Below are 16,679 nucleotides of genomic sequence, written 5' to 3' on the forward strand. Positions count from 1 at the left end.
AGGTACTTGTCTCCCAAGCTGGTGGGACGGGAGGGTGTTGTTGCTTATTTTAGGGAAAGGAAGGGGGAAATTGGATGAAGGGAGCGGAGATGTGATGCCTAATATCACAATCCTCCTGTTTTCATGTTGGCATGCCCGTCATTTGAGCTGAATGCGCACTCTTGTCTACGCACAAAGCTCCAGGGCGCTTGTTGTTTCCGGCGATCGGTCGCGTGCTTTCCAAGCCACTTAGTTTCAGCGTCATCGACGGTAGTAGTAGCAGTCTTAGTTACTAACAAACTGACACTGCTGAATACTCGAATATCCCCAATATCATAAGCTCAAGCAGCTGTGTTTACTATGGAACAATTTATAGTTCTGGATTGCATAGCTAGATTGCAGATGGAGCTGGTTAAGGCGCTTGTTAGGATTTCGTGCAGCCCTAGCTCGTCCCCGCCAAGCCACCGCCGGATATGGCAGTCAACTGGCTGTCAGACGAATGACTGGCATTTCAGGTTGAAAGACTGTTTGGTATTGATTGATAAAGCTTCAAGAATGCTATCAGAGTTTTGAAACTTCACTAAGCGACCATACCTCCTCGTTGTTTTGTCTGATCAAATGTACAACCCTGCCAAGGTGTCAATGACATCACTGCATTAGCCCAGAGAACAGTGCACAGAACAATGCCAAAGGAGCTCGAGCCTCTTCAAGCAATAAGTATAGAGCTGGATGCCGGTACAAACCAAAGACATGTCAAAAGTCGATACCATATGCTCTTTGGTGGTTTTGGTTGGTTTGATCCATATGACTACCTTTGGTAATGACGAGATGTCGCGTATATATATTTCCTACTGTCGAACCAGCGCTCAAGTATGATTGTTCCGGAGTTTGGATACGACCTTATAGCTACGTAGCTGCATCGGTATAGATGCAAGAATCAAGTCGTCATTATTCACCCAGCTCGTTCCAGCTACCGGTATTTGGGTAAAGGTTCGAGTATTCGGCCTGGGCTCAAGGAATTGTTGTAGAGTGACACCGACTTTCGACCGGCAGTCAGCGTCTTTGCGGTCAAGCTACCACGGTCGGTGGCAAGAATCCCGGGCTGAGTGAGAAAAGAAGCATCGCTGGTAGGGCCTAGGCTGAACGTTGAATTCGGAGCCGACTCTCAGGAAAGGTACATACGTCACGCACAAGATGAGGCTCCGACAGCGACGACGATGACGATGAAGCAGCTGCCCTGCGACAGTGAGGCCTGGCCGCCTGAGGGGCAGTGCTCTGGTATGTAGCCGGAACGAGAGTGCCGGGCGGTGCGTGGGGGCAGGACGGTACCGAGCTTGACTCGGGGAGAGGCAACGGAGTGGCAAACCGATTTGATCGGAATGTTGGAATGGAGACACGGCAAAGGTTCGGGATCTGGAGAACAGCAAAGTGAGCCTGTGACCGAGATCAAAGAACAAGGTTGACCTAGCAGGTGCCATCTGGCATTTGCACAGTTGCAAATTGATGTTCCCGGTTATTCCTGGGGTCAATCAGTCCTTGGCAGCGTTGGGACTGGAGGAGGGGCGGCCTGGTGGCTCGCCGATCGCAGGCTTAGTGGGCTTCTGGAATTGTTCGCTCAGCCAAGGCAGTTTTCCATGTTCTGGTGTCGAGTGATAAATGGCTTGATGGTAGCGAGCAGCGTGACCTGGAGAAGCAGATGCAACGCTTAGAGTTCCTAGTGGTGGCATGGAGAGAAACCGGGGACTCCGGGGAGGCAAAGTTGGCAGTCAAGTTGTTCCTGTCCGGGTGGATGTAACACTGCAATCAACTCTCTTCCATGGATTCCCCCCAAGGATTCCTTAGGATACAGGAGGCGCTCTTCATTTAAATCTCTGTTTGTCACTCACCCACGTCGCCCTCTCCCAGCTTCTTGCATTTATTGCTTTTTCACCTGCAGATTATCATTCTACCCATCTTCTCACCGGATCCGGTCGGGCAATTGCGGGCTCAGCAAGTGGAAGATGACATCCTAAGACAGAAGAGGCCCACTCTGTTATTGTGGCTGACTACTGGTTCTGTAGGAGTGGTCCTGCTGGTTTGGCCCACCGTGTTGGAGTTTCCCCATTCGCATTTATTGCACAAATCAACACAATCCGTGCATATTCTGAGGATTATTGCTTCACTTTGCCTAGCCCTCTTTCCCTCTTTCTGGCTTCTCTTCTTTTCTCTCTTCTCTTCTTTTCCTTCCTCCTTCACTTCCATCTCTCAACTCCCCCTCCATCCCCCACCATCCTGGATTCACCACTACGCAAACGATGATACTCAGACCTTTGCTGGTTCCCGATTGTCGTCTGTGCTCGCACAATTCCCGCCTGAATCCCCGTCTTGGGAAGGCTGTGACGTATCGCTCAACAACGCCTCTTTGCTCCACCACTTTCTGTTCCTGAACCATCCCTGCAACTTCAGAGTACAATACTTCAGTCAAAATGAGTCTCCGAGAGAAAATACGAAAGGTCTTTCGAAGATCTCAAATCCAAGAGTCCGAGTCTGGAATCAAGATTGTCTACTACCGACGAAGCGAGATTCCACCATCGAAGTTCAAGGGCCCCTTCGACAAGGAACATCAGAAACGCTTGGCAGCCTGGTCGTTTGAGGAAGCCCAGAAGGACCGACCACGCTCCCCTAACTTGTCGCTGTCGCCTTGCACAACGTTACCAGATTATATCAGCACTCGGGACGTTGCCGAGGCTATTGTTGAGGCTCGACCCAGGATTGCTGGGAGAGAGATGTCGGTTGGAGGTTCGTGCCCATCTGACAACACATCTAGCCGATCAAGATTCTATCTTGAGGCTTGCATTGAGTTCATCCGTGCTAACCAATCACCAGCGACGCCGGCTGTTTACCATGACGAATTTATCCAAGATCGTCAGGCAACCACCGACTCCTTCTCTTCCAACACCGCCGTTGATCCAGAGAGTTTCAGCGACTCAACAATGACGCTATTCTTAGATCCTCTCGAGGACGAATCAACGACGAAGCCCAAGGGCGCCATCCAAAACAGCGCTCCGATCATCAAGTCAATCGCCGCATCGCCTCTTCCCGCCAAAGGCGTATTCAAGCCTTTCGCCCCCGAAGATCTCACTCGGGCGCTGAATCGGGCGCAAATATGCTCGTAGATTTATTTTCCCATTCTACACTGCCTTTTGCGAAGGCCTATTCTTTGAAACCCTTGATACCTTCACGGCCGCCATCTCGACCTAGTCCGATGATACCCTTGCAATCTACCCCGCTCTCCAGAATTAGTCCTAGGCCCTACTGCCGGTGCCTCGGACCATGAGACTGAGAGCCAACAATATATTCTGGCTGTCATTGTCTTCACTGATGAGACAGCCGAACTGCTAGAAGCAGTACTTGATTTCTACTTTGCCCTTTTTTGCCATCTCGTGTTCTTTACAGCGATTATGCATTGAGCGTTGAACTTTATGAGGTCGATTGACCTTTGCATGATAGAAATGCCCTTCATCAGGCTGGAGATTGAGGAATCTCGTATTGTAATGTTACCAACTTGCCAATGGAATAGACAATAACATTAAAAAAAAAGTTCAAAAAAATCTTTCGCCACTGTAGCTGCATCAAAAACCCAGTACATCAAACTGGTCTAGACTCGACGTTCCAGACCCCGATATCTATCCCTTAAGCAAGGGCTCCCGCTCCAAAAATTACCCATTGAAGATCCCCCATCCTTCATCCATTACCGATGCAAAATCTTCAAAAGCAGTGCAACGCTGCGACACAGCGACACGACCACACACTCTGCCCATCAGATCTAGAATCTAGAATCTTGATCTTCGACACCGGCGGCCGAAGATCCGAAACACATCCTTTTTACGTCAAACACCCTAAGCCAAAGAAAAAAAAAAGAATTCGATCTCCGAGTGCAGTCCGCGCCTGTGAGGTCTTCTCTCACATTCAGTTACATTTTATTTCTCCTGTAGGCACCGCCGAAGCTCCTTACTCTCTGTCTACCCTTTTCCGGCTTTGAAGAGTGTATAATCTAAGATACTACTTGAAGTCTTAGGCGCGTGCTAAAGGTTAATCTTGGCAAGAGTTGTTAAGGATGTTTGTTAGACTCAGTAGATTTTATCGCATTGGCCTTTTTGATATAGTCGCGTGAGCACATTACTACCACCAACTTAGAATCAACTCGAAAGTTTCTGTCATCTGATCCCTTTTCGGAGAAAGATTCCTCACTTCTTTGTTTTTTACTCTTCACTTATCAACTTCTTCACTTCCTATTTTCATTCTCCTCTAGCTTCCTTGTTTCCTTGTCCAATATTCATTCGAGACAACCCTTTTCTCTATTCCTGATGTCCCATAAACATGAATCCTCTGGAACAAACACAGGATGACACCCGAATCCAGCTTATGGCGGAGCTTGACAGATCTTTGACAGGCGAAGTGGACTCCGGGCTGGAAGCTTGCGTTTGGCTCGCAGACCTGGGTAACCTACAGCAGCTGGTGCATCTTGCCAACACCCATCCACATATCATGAACGTCCATCTGCAGTCGGCCTTTGCAACAGAGGCACTAAAGACCTGTAACTTGAAGAGCAATAGTTGAAAGCGGAGCTAATCCTTGCCCCCAGGGCTTACTCGCCGCCACGAACCATGATCGAAGAGGTGCTCCGTGAGCAGTCTTGAAGGTACACCGTCGAAAGCACATAAGGCTTCCGAATCTGAGAGTGTCCCGGAATCCCCCGCCGTCGCTTCAACGAGAAGTTCGATGGAATCGCAGCCACGCCAGCCGCGTTCAGCGTCTGCAGTAAACATTGTAAGCAAGCCTGGCATCATACTTGGACAAATTGCTCACAGAGACAGTGCCGAGTTAGGGACAAAGAGACGTGTCCTCTTACTCAGAGATCTGGAGAGGCTATTGACGTGGCACACATATACCCGTTTGCATTAGGCCACCCAAATCAGTCTCACAGAAAGCGAATGTTATGGGATACCTTACGTCACTTCTGGTCCGAAGCCAAAGTGCTAGCATGGGAGAAGGCTACCTTAGGGTCATCAGGAACAGAGAATGTATCGAATCTTATGTGTCTCATGGCACATGCACATCGCCTATGGGGCAGATCAGCCTTCGCCCTGAAACAATTAGCTGCGAGAGACGATGGAAAAGAGATGTCAGTGATATTCTACTGGCTTAGAAAGGCGCTCTATTCCCAAGACTGCAACCTGCAGGATCCTCCGACTATGCCCAAAGATAATGATGGGGTTAGAAATGAGAGCTTCGTCCTTGTGGATTCGCTAGAGAGGCTTGACGGTCGGCGAATCGTGTCCGGAGATGTGATGACTTTTCGGACTAAAAACCCAGATACTCATCCACTGCTTTCTTATCAACTGCTCGAAATGCAATGGTTCTTGACACGCGCCGCGGCACTCAGTGGCGCCGCCGAGTTGGTTGACCCTGATGATATTGATTCCGACAGTGAACTTGGAGACGAAATTTTCGCTGGGAACTCAGATCTCTCCGAGTATGGCACGGAGGAAACCGACACTGGGGGTTAACCGGGAAAACTTGGGGTGGTCGCCGCGCCATGTGCGCGAAACGACGAGAACCGACCGACTTCGAAGGCCGCGAAAAGGGAAAGGAGTCTTGAACCAGAAAATAAAGAGCATCTTTTTATCCGCGATAGAAATATAAACATTTATTAAGCGCCCGGACCTCACTGCTGCTCTCAACATATGCGCATACTCTATCTGTGCCGTGCCATATCTCCCATTGTGTGATTTCGACCGTTCGATCTACGTCTTCGTCGCAGTTTCGATGTCCCTCACTCCATTGTTTGTTCTGGTCTGTTAACGGGCGTGTGCCGTCGATTGAGTAGGAACAAGTGCATCGGCGCCAGTATCATTCGTGATGGGTTTCTTCCCCCTCGCCATTGCGAAGCATGCCCGAAGCGTTCGACAAAGTCCAGCAGAAAATGAATCGAGATAATGAAATTATGAAAATGGATACTAATGAATTGTCACTATATCGATATAATAATAACTGGAGTATTTTCGGTAGAAGTTTGTTCGCTTTAAGTACTTCAGCTACCCTCTCCCTGCCTAGGAGCTAAAATCCCTCTTCTCTCCAGTAGTCTTACCCGCCAAAGAGCCCAGGTCGACCACCTGAAGCTGCTCATGAGCTGGCTCTTCGAAGAACGAGCTGAGGCTGTACTCAAGGCTGATCGCGTGGCGGGGTTCATACTACCAAGACCCTAATATACAGCAAAAGTACTTATAGAGTAGACCCATGTTGAACACAAGTCCAACAGATGAAAATATGTCTTTGATTGAAGATGAAGGTAGAACAAAAAAAGTTGAGAGAGGCTGTTTGTCGTTAAGTTTGTTTGTGGGAGTGCCTCGTAGAAGGTAGGCTAGGGCAGGTACCATGCAATCTGTAAGGGAAGTCGCGTCTCGTAACCCTGCACTTTCCGTTCGAATCATGGATATTAAAAAGTACTGGTAGTAATGCTTCCAGGACGAGCAGTAGGTAAGCTCCAGTCCCAGCAGCACTGGTTGTTCTTCCGGCCATCCATTCTCAGCCCTATCTTGACCCCATGCATGGAGATCTCTGCGCAAGGGCCCAAGGGAACGAATTCCCAGGAGCCTGGATTCACTCTACTCGTGTAGAATCCGAGATTACCTCACTAACCTTGCGCTATGTGGTGGCAAAAGCAATAACCGTATGCACTTGAACCACGAGACCCCTGCAGACTGTCCAGTGATGCATACCATGCCCTGGAAACTTCTTCCTGTCGAAATTTCCGGCTTTGTTGGGATTTTTATGGGGTTGAAGAATTGGAATCACTGATCGCATAGTCAATAATTCTCAAATGATGTCTCCACCGCCACAATGATGCTATTTTTGCTTTTTCCTGCTCCCCATCGGTGTCGTCTTGTCTCGTACTTTCGCCCTTCCAGTGACCCGGCTTTGATACCATTGATGGTTTGAATTCGACAGTGGTAATTGCTTTTGCTCAATCCGGCAATCATGGCTCGTGGGTATGTGGCCGTCCAGACTATCGTGGCAGGATTCGAAGACCGCCATAAACTTTGACTGCTTGTTTGCAGGGGGGTGGTATTTCCGGAGGTCTCAGTTACTCCGCAATGATCCAGACCTGGTAATCCCTTATTGCCACCTGCGGTTCTCCTGGAAACTGGCATGCCACAGCAAGAGCTTCAATCGCTAGACCGCGGGTTGTCAGGATGAAAGTATAGGGTTCATCACTCGGCTTTGGCCCGTCGATCATGAGACCACGATCTTCAAGCAATCTGATCGACACTCTCCATTGCTTCTGTCCCGATTGCCCGGATAAGGTCTGACACTCTGATTATATGGGTCCATTGCCTGGGGACCGTGCAGAGGATGCTGCCTGATCGCCACGGTTTCGTTGGTCTTTCCCGCTCTTTGCCTTCATGCACGAGCAGAATGAGGCGTCCACAAAACTCTGTTGAGTGCACTAGTTCCTCGATCACTGGCCATCCTCAGTTGCATGACTGGGCGATCTTTTACAGCCGCTGGAGTGGGCCACGAAGGGTGTGCTGTTGAAGAGTATTACTCGTTGGGGGAACATGTTCCACGCTGGATGACCAAATGAATTGGAATTCCTCACTGCTGCGGGGAGGATGATTTTTGCTGAGAGATAAGGGAGCGATGTACAGAGCTCGAGGTATATAAACCCTGCACTGGTCTGGACTTTAGACTCTATATTCATTGTACCTTGTTCACCCGGTAAGAGAGGAACCAGGCTTTCACCTTTGAGAGCCAAGCATACCACCGACATGTTAGTGTCTGTCAACTCTCCCTGCCGACATCGACTCGGTTCAGCTCGATGGGTCAAGACGCGCAATGAAAAACGCACATCTACTCCTACGACGGATGGAAGCTCCCTCATCGTCTCTCTCGATGGTCCCGAACATGACATTGCGAAACCTCTACCAACTTCAGCACTATCAAGAACCAAAGTCACTATATCCACAGTCGATGCTCCGACCAGATTTGGACGATTTGGCGGTCAATTTGCTCCAGAGCTGCAGATGGACCTCCTTCTCGAGCTTCCCAACATCTTTCACAGCATCCTTTCAGAGCAAGCATTCTGGAACGAGTTCTTCTCTTGTAATCTCATCCGATCCAGTCCTCTTCAACGTGCACGAAGGTTGACTAAGGCCGTCGGCGGCGCCAATATCTGGCTCAAGCGAGAAGACCTCAATCCATTCGGTAGCTATCAGACCCGGAATATCATCGGCCAGGTCCTCTTCGCCCAGCGCATTGGGAAGACGGAAGCCATCATGGAATGTGGATATGCGGGACATGGCCTTGTCTGCGCTACCATGTGCGCGAGCAAGAAGATGAAATGTACGATCTTCATAGGTGCTTCTGATGCTGCCACTCAATTAGACGCCGTTGAGAAGATGGAGAAACTTGGTGCCACTGTTGTCAGGGTGCAGGAACCTGATGGCACTCTTCGAGCAGCCACAAACGAAGCACTCCGTTATTCTCTCCACCACCTCGACTTTGCGTACTATATCAGCAGCGGCACCGTCGGGCCTCACCCTCTTCCGACAATCGCACGAACCTTCCAGTCGCTGCTCGGACAGGAAATTAAGGACTCGTTTCCCGGAAAACCCAACAGACCCTTCAAACACGACAGACCAGATGCTTTCATCTCCCACATGGGCTCCTCAGGCTCTGCATCCCTTGGAATGTTCGCGCCGTTTATCGACGACCACAACGTTCGGCTCATCGCCGTCGAAGCCGCAAATACTGCTCCCTTAACCAACGGCTCCGTGGGTGTTATGTACGGGTGCAAGACCCTGCTTTTGCAGGACGATGACGGTCAGATCCTGCCATCTCCATCACATTCCCTTGCACCTGATATGAACTTTCCTTGTGCCGGGCCGGAACTGGCGCATTGGAAGGACATAGGGAGGTTAGAGACGGGTACAACGACGAGCGAAGAGGCAACCTGGGGGTCAAGCGTTCTGCGTGAGACCGAGGGCATAATCGCTGGTTTGGCGACGGGGCATGCAATATTGGAGACGGTGAAGGTAGCCAGAGAGTTGGGTTGCGGGAAAGATATTGTTTTGCTGGTTTCAAGGTGAGGTTTCTTCAATTGAAATCTGGGCAGGCATATTGATCACGGCTTTATCAAACTCTGGCGCTGACTGGCTTTTATCCGGAGTTACTGCTGGCGGTGGCTGAATCAATGATTTTGTGTATTTGAGCTATATACTTGATGCAGGTTATGCAGTTCTCTATCATCAGTCATCACAATCGAGGTATCCATAATAATCATTCCAAACCATGACGGGTTTAGTCCTCATGAGTAACTGCCATATCCAGGACCTCCACGCGTCCTCGTCCCCTCGTCTCATTGCCGACGAACTCGTTGATTCCCTTGAAGGCACCCGGTTCGGCGAACCCTACCACTTCCCACTCATCACTGGCAATCTCCTGTGACTCAATTGACTCAATGTAACTCAGGATCTTCTCCTTGACGTTACTCGGACCCTTAGGCTGAGCAGGCGCAGCCTCACCCTCAGATTCAGAGTCGTCCTTCCGAGCACCCTTCTTCCCTTTCCCGCCCTTCTTACCCTTCTTTCCACCACCTCCACCTCCACCCCCAGACGGTGACTCCTCATCCTTGTTCGACGCAGCCGGCGCCGCAGACTTAACGCTCTGCTTCAGCAACGACACAGGGCACGTAACCCTTAGCCTCATGCGCGCCTTCATAACCGGAATAGGCTGCCAAGCAATCAAAGCTTTCATCGCTTCCAATGCCTGACTCTTCGCCGACTTATTAGGATTCACACCCGTCCACAACGGCTTCTTATGCTGCGCAGGCGCCGCATCCTCGCCATCACCCGCGCCATCCTCTCCAGCCCCATTATGCGCCGCCTGCGCTTGCGCCTGCTGCTGCCCAAGTTGCCCGCTAGCAGCCGTCAACTGATCCAGCGCCTTCGAGATCATCCCCGGCGTGTAAACTCGTTTCGTAGTAGGATCAATCAATCGTCCCGAGACAATATCCAGAAGTTCCTTCTCGACCCGCTCGGCGATTTCCTTCCTCTCGCGCTCTCCAACCTGCACTTCTCCCTTTCGCAGAATTTCCTGCCGGATTTCATCGGCTGGCGTGTCGGATCCGAAGGCCTTTGTGAGTTCTGCCGAGGGGGCGGTTTGTGCTTTTGAGACGGAGAGGAAGATTGTGGGGACTTGGAGGACGTTGTCGAGGTCTTTTTCGGCGCCGGAGCGGTATTCGAGGAGTTTGTTTTTGTAACAGGCTAGTTCGAAGCGTTTTTTGCCTATGGGGCAAGAAACGTGTTGGAGGGGTTGAGTTTGTTATAGGAAGTGGGATGAGCGCACCTTTTTTCAGTCTCACGACGGAGACGTTTGTGAATTTTATTTGGTTGGAGGGTTGATTGATGGGCATCTTGGCAGTGCCTTTACCGTGAAGGCTACCTTGTTCTTCTGATGTATAGAAATATTGACCGAAGAAAACAAGAGTAAGAGCATCAACTTTACGACGATAAATTCTCAGTATCGATAACCGACGTCACATGCTGCGGGCGGACAGGTCCCGCTGATGAGTCAGCATGATGAGTTGTGACTCAGGTCTCGTGACCAGCGCGTGACCGGACATCCCCGTGACCCTGTGAGGCACAGCGCTGTGATTGGGCGCCTCCCCGTTGCTATCGGCGTCATCGCCTGCCACCGCCCCCAACGCTCTCCATCCGGCTCTCCTCATCTGCTTCCTTCTTCTCCTCATCTTGTATCGAGTCTGTGAGTAGCTGGTTCATCTAGCTGCTTCTTTCTGCTACAGGACCGATTCTTTCTGTGAGTATATCTGTTGATATCAGTGTCATCATCCTTGCTGTTTGAGCTGTCTTACTGATAAGCTCGCGCCTCGAAGGTCCTCAGCTGCCTAAGTAACTACCTGCCTGGGTACTGTTATCTTGTTCTTCATCCATCCATCAAATCGGTCATTCTATCTGTATAGACACACCTTCATCATCATGAGGGTTCTCCCAGCTACATTACTGGTCGGAGCAGCCGCCGCTGCTACCCCAGCTCAGCAGGTCCTCGGCGGCCTCCAGGACTTCGGAAACACCTTCCAGGACCACGTCAAGGAGACTTCCTCCAAGGCCAGCAAGCCTCTCGAGGCCTTCCAGGAATCCCTGAGGACTCTCTCCGATGAGGCCCGTGATCTCTGGGAGGAGGTTGCCAACTCCTTCCCCGACTCGTTCAGCCACAACCCTGTCTTCTCTCTGCCTAAGAAGCACACCCGTCGCCCTGACTCTCACTGGGACCACATTGTCCGCGGTGCTGATGTCCAGAGCGTCTGGGTGACGAACGAGAACGGCGAGAAGGAGCGCGAGGTTGAGGGTAAACTTGAGGCTTATGACCTCCGCGTTAAGAAGACCGACCCGGCTTCTCTTGACATCGACCCTGGTGTTAAGCAGTACACTGGTTACCTCGATGATAACGAGAATGATAAGCATCTTTTCTACTGTAAGTTGATGATTTTCTCTTATGGTTGATTCATCTGCTAACTGTTTAGGGTTCTTCGAGTCCCGTAACGACCCTGCCAACGACCCCGTTGTCCTCTGGCTAAACGGTGGCCCCGGATGCTCTTCCCTCACCGGTCTCTTCCTCGAGCTCGGCCCTAGCAGCATTGGCGAGAACATCAAGCCCATCTACAACGAATACTCATGGAACTCCAACGCTTCCGTCATCTTCCTTGACCAGCCCGTCAACGTCGGCTACTCGTACAGCAACAACCCTGTTAGCGACACTGTTGCTGCTGGCAAGGACGTCTACGCTCTGCTCACTCTCTTCTTCAAGCAGTTCCCTGAGTATGCCAAGCAGGATTTCCACATTGCTGGAGAGTCTTACGCTGGTCACTATATCCCTGTCTTCACTTCTGAGATCCTCTCTCACCAGAAGCGTAACATCAACCTCAAGTCTGTCTTGATCGGTAACGGTCTGACCGATGGTCTTACCCAGTACGAGTACTACCGCCCCATGGCCTGTGGTGACGGCGGTTACCCTGCTGTTGTCGATGAGAGCACCTGCCGTTCCATGGACAACGCTCTCGGCCGCTGCCAGTCCATGATCGAGTCCTGCTACAACAGCGAGAGCGCTTGGGTCTGTGTCCCTGCCTCTATCTACTGTAACAACGCCCTCCTCGGCCCCTACCAGCAGACCGGCCAGAACGTCTACGACGTCCGCGGCAAGTGCGAGGACTCCAGCAACCTCTGCTACAAGGGTATGGGCTACGTCTCGGACTACCTGAACAAGGAGTCCGTCCGCGAAGCTGTCGGCGCCGAAGTTGATGGCTACGACTCCTGCAACTTCGACATCAACCGCAACTTCCTCTTCCACGGTGACTGGATGAAGCCCTACCATCGCCTCGTCCCCGGCATCCTTGAGCAGATCCCAGTCCTCATCTACGCCGGTGACGCCGACTTCATCTGCAACTGGCTCGGCAACAAGGCCTGGACTGAGGCCCTCGAGTGGCCCGGCCAGGAGCAGTTCGCTCCTCTCTCTCTGAAGGGCCTCAAGTCTGAGGAGACCGGCGAGGAGATCGGTCAGATCAAGAGCCACGGCAACTTTACCTTCATGCGCATCTACGGCGCCGGCCACATGGTTCCCATGGACCAGCCTGAGTCGTCCATTGACTTCTTCAACCGCTGGTTGGGTGGTGAGTGGTTCTAGATGCGTGGATTGATGAGTCCGCGGTATGAATGATCCGGTAGACCCGGTTTCTGCTTAGTTTCTCCGAACACGATTTGCTACGTATAGTTTTTGGTCAGTTTGTTAATCTGGATTTGCTTAAGATCTGTTGCTCTTTTTATATTGTATGACTAGTCTCTATTCTCCTTTTATAGACTGTCAAAGATATCAATCTTACATCTTAGAAGCACATTCCGGACTTCCAGATATATATCTCTTCGCTTCGTAGATTACTCCAAGCCAATTACAATTAGGTAGACAAGAGAACTATCTGCTTAACGATATATAATCAACCACCACACCATGCAGAACCCAAATACAAAATCCCACTGCACAGTGCTGAATCCCCAAGAAAGAGCGGCGACCCGCCTCCCAGGTCATACATAGATAGGTATTAGCCGATCCGAACAATCAGCAATGCAAGTCGAGTATGTCTAGTTTTGGATGTGAGACGAGACCTATGGGCACAGGGGGTTCCGTCTCTACACCGCTGGTTTTCCTTTGGTGTGCTACGATCTACTTTGTACTTCCAGCTGCATCTAACCTGGGTGCTCAGTGCTCATGGGTGAGTTGGTATGATAATGCATCTGTGCCGCTCCGTTGCTGCGTAGGTACCCTGCAAAGGCTGGTGTGGTGGATCATGTTGGGAGTGTAGATGTTAGGTAGTACCAGTACCAGTTAACACTGGTACTACCTAACAGGTTGCTGGAGGGAGCGGACTTCGGGGTAAGATACTAGGTAGGAGGGAGGCAAGCCAGCCCGCCGCGTCCCATCACACAGGCTTGGCTGATCCATCTACAAAACGAACAAGAAACAATTGAGTTGGTTTTTTCATTTCATTGGTATGATCTTTTCATTTTCCTTCCGAGCCCACTATCCGGCGAACCCGCAAGTCAAGTGTCAGGTATTCGTTAAAAAACACACCAACATGCAACAACAAGGAAAACCCCCCAGTCCCAGCAACAAGAAGAATATAAAGCCGATTTGCGCATATCTTTAGCCCTTCTTCTTGCTGACACCGACGGTGCGGCCGCGGCGACCAGTGGTCTTGGTGTGCTGACCACGGACACGGAGACCCCAGTAGTGACGGAGACCGCGGTGGGAGCGGATCTTCTTGAGGCGCTCGAGGTCCTCGCGGTACTTGCTGTCGAGACCGTTGGAGAGGACGTGGTGGTCCTTGCCGTCGACGATGTCGCGCTGTCTGTTCAGGAACCACGAGGGGATCTTGTACTGGGTGGGGTTCTGGAGGATGGTGACGATGCGCTCGAGCTCTTCGGTGGTGAGTTCACCGGCACTGTAGAGGATACCTGTTAGATGGGGTTCTCTTCTTGTTTAATGGTTGTGATTGTGGTTGATGAAGGTGGTTTTGTGGGGATACTGTGCGTTGTGCGTTTCGGGACAAAATTCTCGACATACCGCTTGTTGAGGTCAACATCAGCCTTCTTGCAGACCAAGTTGGAGTAACGGCGACCGACACCCTTGACCTGAGTCAAGGCGTACATGATCTTCTCCTTGCCGTCAACATTGGTGTTGAGCAGACGAAGGATGTACTGGAAGTTCGTCTTCTCGCCGGACACGAGCGCTGTATGAAAGAAATCCAGTCAGCCAATTTTCCTAGCCATCTAGCAGTGTTGAAAATTTGTGCGAGAAATCCGACAGCCATCTGCTGTTGCTGTTGCTGTGCCGGTTTGCTGCAATTTCGGAAATCCTCCTCTTCCTGGTTCACCACCACCACCGACCACGACCAATTTCCATCGCACACAGAACGGAGCAGAGCAAGCCAGGCAGTCGAATTCAAAGAATAGAGCAGGATAGGGATGCTAGAGTTGGCACGTACACATGATGGGCGATGGGCGCGAACGGGATCGCGATGTGATTGTCGACAGCGAGAGGTGTGAGAAGGAGGTCAAGTCGAGGGCTCAGCCGGCTGATACTTTGCTCGCCGTTGTGGGATCCGTTTAACCACTTCGGGAATGGTCGCTAGAGGGCTCGCTTGACGACCGCTAGGTCAAACTCGGTTAGCCGGTCGCGTGACCAATAGTCACATGATATCAGAGAACGATGGATGACTAACGCTCCTTCCTCTTTCTCAACACTCGCGCCTTCCTGTTAACAATGAGGGCGCGTTGCGTTCGAAATTAGGAAGGAGGTTATACCGTAGATTTGATTCAGACTACTAAGTAACTTATCCTCGCCATTCACATCCTTGGATGAGTGAACCTGGTATTGTGCAACTTGTGCTCATAGCCCTGCGTTAGGCCGGTACCTGAGTTCTCTCTACTTTCCGCAAGTCTTTCCGGTGCCCAAGTAGAGCCAGCCCCAGCGACGTAAGCTCCCTCTCTGTAATTGAAGAGCTGTACAGAAGTCCTGCCCCGTGAGTCTGTGCTGTGTAATAGCGCATTGTCAAGTGGGTGGCTAGCACCAATCATGGGCAATATATTTGAAGTTTGCCGAGGAAAGCAACCCCAGACAGGGGTCCTTCCCCGCATTAGAATAAGGTCTGACCGTCTGGCCACTTCTCGTCTGCTTTATATCCCAAAATTTCCTTTCTGTCAAATGTCTTCAATGGTATATTGTCTAACGATCCAGTATGTATCCTTCTAACATCTAAATCTTACAGCAAAACAGTGTCAAGCAAACCAAAATCTATACGGAAAGAATCAACCCAGCAACCTCGATCAAAGACGAGCTTTCTGGGCTGTGTGAGGTCGTGGTGGCCCAGTCGGCTTATTGCTCTTCTTCGGCGCAGAAACGTACCCGCCCTTGACGTTATCTGTGTTGACAACCTTTCCGCTGGCGTCCCGCTGAATGCCCAACTCGATTAACTTGGCAAAGGCATTTGCAAAGTGATCAAAAAACAGGTCCTTATCCTTAGCATACTTCTCGACCCATGGGCGGAAAGATGGATCATCGCGCAGCGCAATATCCGTCGGCAGCATCATAAGCGGCTCATCGCTCTCCTCAGCATCGGGGTCGATATACACGAACTGGCTGACGCCGTTCTCCAACTTCTTTGTCTTCCACTCCAAGTTCAGCAACAGCTTGAAGAACTGGTTCGAGAATCGCGTCGGATTGTTCACCCAGGGTCCCTCGAACCCACTTCGATCGGTATGGCATCGGCCAAGATTATGTCCACCAGCCAGCGCTACAATCTCCTGGTCGTTAAATCCCATACGGTAAAAAATAAAGCGGAGGTGGTCGGCACCCTGGGCACCGTCGGGTAGTCGGCCTCGTGGAGGAACCTTGCTGTCGTCGACGTGATCCGTGCGGCCAGGGGCCCAGTCGATTTCGGGACCTCCCATCTCGGCGACCGCAACGACACCGGCGAGCGTCCAGAGGTCGCTATATGTGATCCAGGAATGTTTCTCCTTCACGGGTTCGAGGAAGGCACGGCCGAACTGGAGACCGGCGTTTGCGGGATCGCCGCCTTCTGCTTCGTAGCGCATACCGGCGCCGTTCGAACCGCCCGTGTCGCTTTCAACGTCATATGTTCCTGAGGAGTGCCTTTTCCCCGTCAGTATGCATCGCCAGTATTGAATACCCACAGAACAGAAATTCGAAAGACTCACCATGCAAGTCGGACGAAGACGGGTCCTGCGCTGCCGTCATCGTAGTCTGGCTTCTTGAGCTGGGCGGCGATGTCGCGCTTGACGGCGGCGTAGTCTCCTAGCTTGCTCATTTTGGAAGGATATAGGTATATGAGGGAAGTGGAAGGATGACAAACAGGAGAAAGAAGAGAATGAAGAAGTGATGGTATTTCTGATGGCAACCACATGCGCTGGGAGAACAGTGGAGCCTCGGATTTCGCAGCCAAGAAAACGTCAAATGCCGAGGTTGTCCCCTACTCTGCTTCTACAATGTCGAATTACTTGAGATCTGAAACTTAATATTCTATGAGCATGAGAATAGTATGTATGAACTTTCATTCTATGACCTCTAAC

The 16,679-nt window shown here is 51.0% G+C and overlaps 7 protein-coding genes across 7 annotated transcripts; 4 read left to right on the plus strand and 3 right to left on the minus strand.

The window, feature by feature from the left end:
- The first annotated feature begins 1,951 nt into the window (after positions 1-1,951).
- BDV14DRAFT_94779 (uncharacterized protein) lies at positions 1,952-3,307 on the plus strand. Its single transcript, XM_073777908.1, has 2 exons — positions 1,952-2,757; positions 2,845-3,307. The coding sequence occupies exons 1-2, from the start codon at positions 2,445-2,447 to the stop codon at positions 3,132-3,134; spliced, it is 603 nt and encodes a 200-aa protein (XP_073626081.1). The 5' UTR covers positions 1,952-2,444; the 3' UTR covers positions 3,135-3,307.
- Positions 3,308-4,736: 1,429 nt separating this feature from the next.
- Positions 4,737-5,720, plus strand: BDV14DRAFT_94784 (uncharacterized protein). Its single transcript, XM_073777909.1, has 2 exons — positions 4,737-4,788; positions 4,847-5,720. The coding sequence occupies exon 2, from the start codon at positions 4,953-4,955 to the stop codon at positions 5,526-5,528; it is 576 nt and encodes a 191-aa protein (XP_073626082.1). The 5' UTR covers positions 4,737-4,788; positions 4,847-4,952; the 3' UTR covers positions 5,529-5,720.
- Positions 5,721-7,640: 1,920 nt separating this feature from the next.
- BDV14DRAFT_95058 (tryptophan synthase) lies at positions 7,641-9,216 on the plus strand. Its single transcript, XM_073777911.1, has 2 exons — positions 7,641-7,678; positions 7,746-9,216. The coding sequence occupies exon 2, from the start codon at positions 7,791-7,793 to the stop codon at positions 9,108-9,110; it is 1,320 nt and encodes a 439-aa protein (XP_073626083.1). The 5' UTR covers positions 7,641-7,678; positions 7,746-7,790; the 3' UTR covers positions 9,111-9,216.
- A 105-nt stretch (positions 9,217-9,321) lies between these two features.
- On the minus strand, positions 9,322-10,435 carry BDV14DRAFT_202162 (guanine nucleotide exchange factor SDO1; the record flags this gene model as incomplete). Its single annotated transcript, XM_073773939.1, has 2 exons — positions 9,322-10,307; positions 10,369-10,435. The coding sequence occupies 2 exons, from the start codon at positions 10,433-10,435 to the stop codon at positions 9,322-9,324; spliced, it is 1,053 nt and encodes a 350-aa protein (XP_073626084.1).
- Positions 10,436-10,707: 272 nt separating this feature from the next.
- cp3 (carboxypeptidase C PRC1) lies at positions 10,708-12,947 on the plus strand. Its single transcript, XM_073777910.1, has 3 exons — positions 10,708-10,839; positions 10,916-11,514; positions 11,564-12,947. The coding sequence occupies exons 2-3, from the start codon at positions 11,019-11,021 to the stop codon at positions 12,718-12,720; spliced, it is 1,653 nt and encodes a 550-aa protein (XP_073626085.1). The 5' UTR covers positions 10,708-10,839; positions 10,916-11,018; the 3' UTR covers positions 12,721-12,947.
- Positions 12,948-13,555: 608 nt separating this feature from the next.
- BDV14DRAFT_177256 (40S ribosomal protein uS13) lies at positions 13,556-14,626 on the minus strand. Its single transcript, XM_073769377.1, has 3 exons — positions 14,576-14,626; positions 14,155-14,320; positions 13,556-14,032 (listed from the first exon to the last, which is right to left on the minus strand). The coding sequence occupies exons 1-3, from the start codon at positions 14,577-14,579 to the stop codon at positions 13,735-13,737; spliced, it is 468 nt and encodes a 155-aa protein (XP_073626086.1). The 5' UTR covers positions 14,580-14,626; the 3' UTR covers positions 13,556-13,734.
- A 667-nt stretch (positions 14,627-15,293) lies between these two features.
- BDV14DRAFT_177259 (peroxidase) lies at positions 15,294-16,609 on the minus strand. The gene is made up of 2 exons (XM_073769378.1): positions 16,308-16,609; positions 15,294-16,242 (listed from the first exon to the last, which is right to left on the minus strand). Exons 1-2 carry the CDS (start codon positions 16,511-16,513, stop codon positions 15,417-15,419), a joined length of 1,032 nt encoding a protein of 343 aa, XP_073626087.1. The 5' UTR covers positions 16,514-16,609; the 3' UTR covers positions 15,294-15,416.
- Between the last annotated feature and the right edge of the window lie 70 nt (positions 16,610-16,679).

This window comes from Aspergillus stella-maris (genome assembly GCF_047715825.1).
Source record: "Aspergillus stella-maris strain CBS 113639 unplaced genomic scaffold BDV14scaffold_44, whole genome shotgun sequence".
In the NCBI taxonomy this organism is placed as follows: domain Eukaryota; kingdom Fungi; phylum Ascomycota; class Eurotiomycetes; order Eurotiales; family Aspergillaceae; genus Aspergillus; species Aspergillus stella-maris.